At 52.8% G+C, this 1,099-nt stretch overlaps 1 protein-coding gene across 1 annotated transcript in view; it reads right to left on the bottom strand.

Annotated features, from left to right (window-relative positions):
- LOC104864915 (transcription intermediary factor 1-beta-like) overlaps positions 1–200 on the bottom strand; it is a 3,127-nt gene extending 2,927 nt beyond the window's left edge. The window contains exon 1 of the mRNA XM_033767391.1: positions 19–200. Within this exon, the coding sequence (XP_033623282.1) occupies positions 19–200 (182 nt within the window). The remainder of the gene's footprint in view (positions 1–18) is intronic.
- Between the last annotated feature and the right edge of the window lie 899 nt (positions 201–1,099).

The following is a 1,099-nucleotide window of genomic DNA, read 5'->3' as shown; positions in this document are numbered from 1 at the left end:
GGCGTGTGTGGGGGGTACCCTGCGGGGGAGGAGTGGGCCCCTGGGGGAGAGGAGGGGAGCTGGGTCCAACGCACAGGCGCAGACGCTTTCACTGCACAACGCTGGCCCGCCGCCCTTCTCAGCGACCCCCGGGATCCATGCTGCGGGCCGAACCCACCCACCTCGCAGCCGCTTGCAGCTGAATCTATAGTCGTCTGCATGTCAGTTTCTAAATTGAAAATACAAAAGTCAGGTTTGGCTCAGACACACGGGATAAGCGAGGGACATTTAACAATTTAAACCTGAATTCCAAAAATGTGGCATTCACAACTGGACGCAATGGGGCACACCTGTAATCTCAACACTCTGGGAGGCTGAGGCAGGAGGACTGCAGGTGTACACGTTAAAGGCGGGATCCAGAAGCCTAGTAGAATGTGGGGGTGGTTCGTCCTTCCATAACCAATGGAAACTCCTCTTTGAGAAGACAGTTGCGCTTCCCTTTGTTCTGCTGTGCTTTCCTCAGCCTGCCCCAGCTGGCTTTCGAGTGCCCTGTCCCCCGCCTCGCCCAGATGGCCCGGATGAATACAGTGTCACTGTGTGAACGGCAGGGACACTCTCCAGACCTGCCTTGTGTCCTTCAGCCTGGGATGGGTGCTCTGCGCCCTGGAGCCAGACCTTCTGGCCACAGCCCAGCTTCAGACCCTGTGATGAGTTAGTTGCCTGGGAGCAAGGCCTTTAACTGTCCTCATTTCGGTCTCCCTGCTGTGTTTCACAATGTCTGCCTGCTGCAAAAGGACTCCTTAATACCCATCAGCCCCAGTCCCTGGGGTTATCTTGCACCTTCTGACAAAGTGACCCGGTTTTGTTCCACATGGGAAGGTGGAAGTCTTTTCCTCACCTTCCACAAGGGCAGGACCAACACTCCTGTAAGAAAAGACAATTTAGCAAGAGAAAAGCGCAAGGGATTTGTTTAATACAGTTCCACGTGACATAAGAGCCTGCAGAGATGAGGATCTGAAGACTAGGGGAAAACTGGCCCATTTTATGCTTGGGTTCCATGGAAACCGACAGCCTTGTAGAAATGTAATTGGACAAAAAAAAAAAAAAAAAAAAAAAAAAA

Source organism: Fukomys damarensis, unplaced genomic scaffold (genome assembly GCF_012274545.1).
Source record: "Fukomys damarensis isolate Sample0158 unplaced genomic scaffold, DMR_v1.0_HiC HiC_scaffold_23, whole genome shotgun sequence".
Taxonomy (NCBI): domain Eukaryota; kingdom Metazoa; phylum Chordata; class Mammalia; order Rodentia; family Bathyergidae; genus Fukomys; species Fukomys damarensis.
Note: the sequence above shows the minus strand (reverse complement) of the source record. Positions and strands in the feature narration are given on the sequence as shown.